The 996-nt window shown below is 41.0% G+C and overlaps 1 protein-coding gene across 2 annotated transcripts in view; it reads left to right on the forward strand.

Annotated features, from left to right (window-relative positions):
* The window catches only part of ARPC1A (actin related protein 2/3 complex subunit 1A), a 26,241-nt gene extending 25,487 nt beyond the window's left edge, over window positions 1-754 (forward strand). For both annotated transcript variants that reach the window (XM_006913344.3, XM_025047672.1), the window contains one exon: window positions 323-754. In XM_006913344.3, the coding sequence (XP_006913406.1) occupies window positions 323-361 (39 nt within the window). In that variant the 3' untranslated portion in view covers window positions 362-754. The remainder of the gene's footprint in view (window positions 1-322) is intronic.
* The last annotated feature ends 242 nt before the right edge of the window (window positions 755-996 follow it).

Consider the following 996-nt stretch of genomic DNA (forward strand, 5'->3'; position numbering starts at 1 on the left):
ACATGTGCATAGATGTCCCTCATCAGTAAGGGCCAATGACACAGATGGGAGGTATGTTCCCCAGAATCACAGAAAAGTGTGCCCAGAGCCTGTGGGCTGAGACGGTAGGAACAAGAGAACACGTGACCTGGAAGGGCCAGCAGTCCTGCAGAGTCTCTCCTGGGCCAAGTCCTGGGGGAGTATGTCTCAGAGACGTGGTAGGGCCAGATTTGGAGGTTCAGGGGCCTAAACCTCAGCCAGGGAGAAGAGGGAGTAATGTAAAAAAAAACTCCAGGATGGACAGCCATCAGTAACCATCAGTGTTCTTCCTGCCATTTTCAAGACCTTAGAGTCTTCTATCCAGGGCCTTCGGATAATGTGAAGCTGAGTGAGCCTCCCACATCCAGCATGACAGACTGACAAACTGCCCTGACGGCAGCTCCGCCATTTGCATGATGGTGAGGAGAGCCAGCCGCAAGGAAACACTGAAGACACATGTCGCACAAATGTTTGTGTATTTTTGTTTAAATATAATTGGTGAAAGTGTTGGTTTTTTGAAAGCAGCAGTTATTGGGTTTTGTTTTGAGTTTGAAATTTTTTTGGGGGGGTTGGTTTTTGTGTTTTGGTTTTTTGATTTTTGTTTTTTTGCTATTTCATTCCATTCTTGACCAAAGCTTCTCTTTTAGTAGTTTATTATGGAAAATTGTCACACTAACTTAAAGGGTGGGGAGGTATATAAATTGCTAAAATAATTAAATAAAAATACTGAATGTGCTTTTGGTTTTGTTTCCTTATAATATTTTCATTTTTACTAGAAATCTGAGTCAGTTCTTCTTTAAACCTGTTTTTAGGTTAAAATCTTAGTTTCTTAGTTTCTTAAATTGAATACAAATGTTGTTTTTTTCCAACCAAAAGAACTATTTATTGAATGCTATCTTTTAGCATTGCAACATTTCCACAAAGTAGGTGTACTGTTCCCATATTACACATGAGGCAACAGGGACACCCACCACCCCT

This window comes from Pteropus alecto, unplaced genomic scaffold, assembly GCF_000325575.1.
Source record: "Pteropus alecto unplaced genomic scaffold, ASM32557v1 scaffold20, whole genome shotgun sequence".
NCBI classification, from domain to species: domain Eukaryota; kingdom Metazoa; phylum Chordata; class Mammalia; order Chiroptera; family Pteropodidae; genus Pteropus; species Pteropus alecto.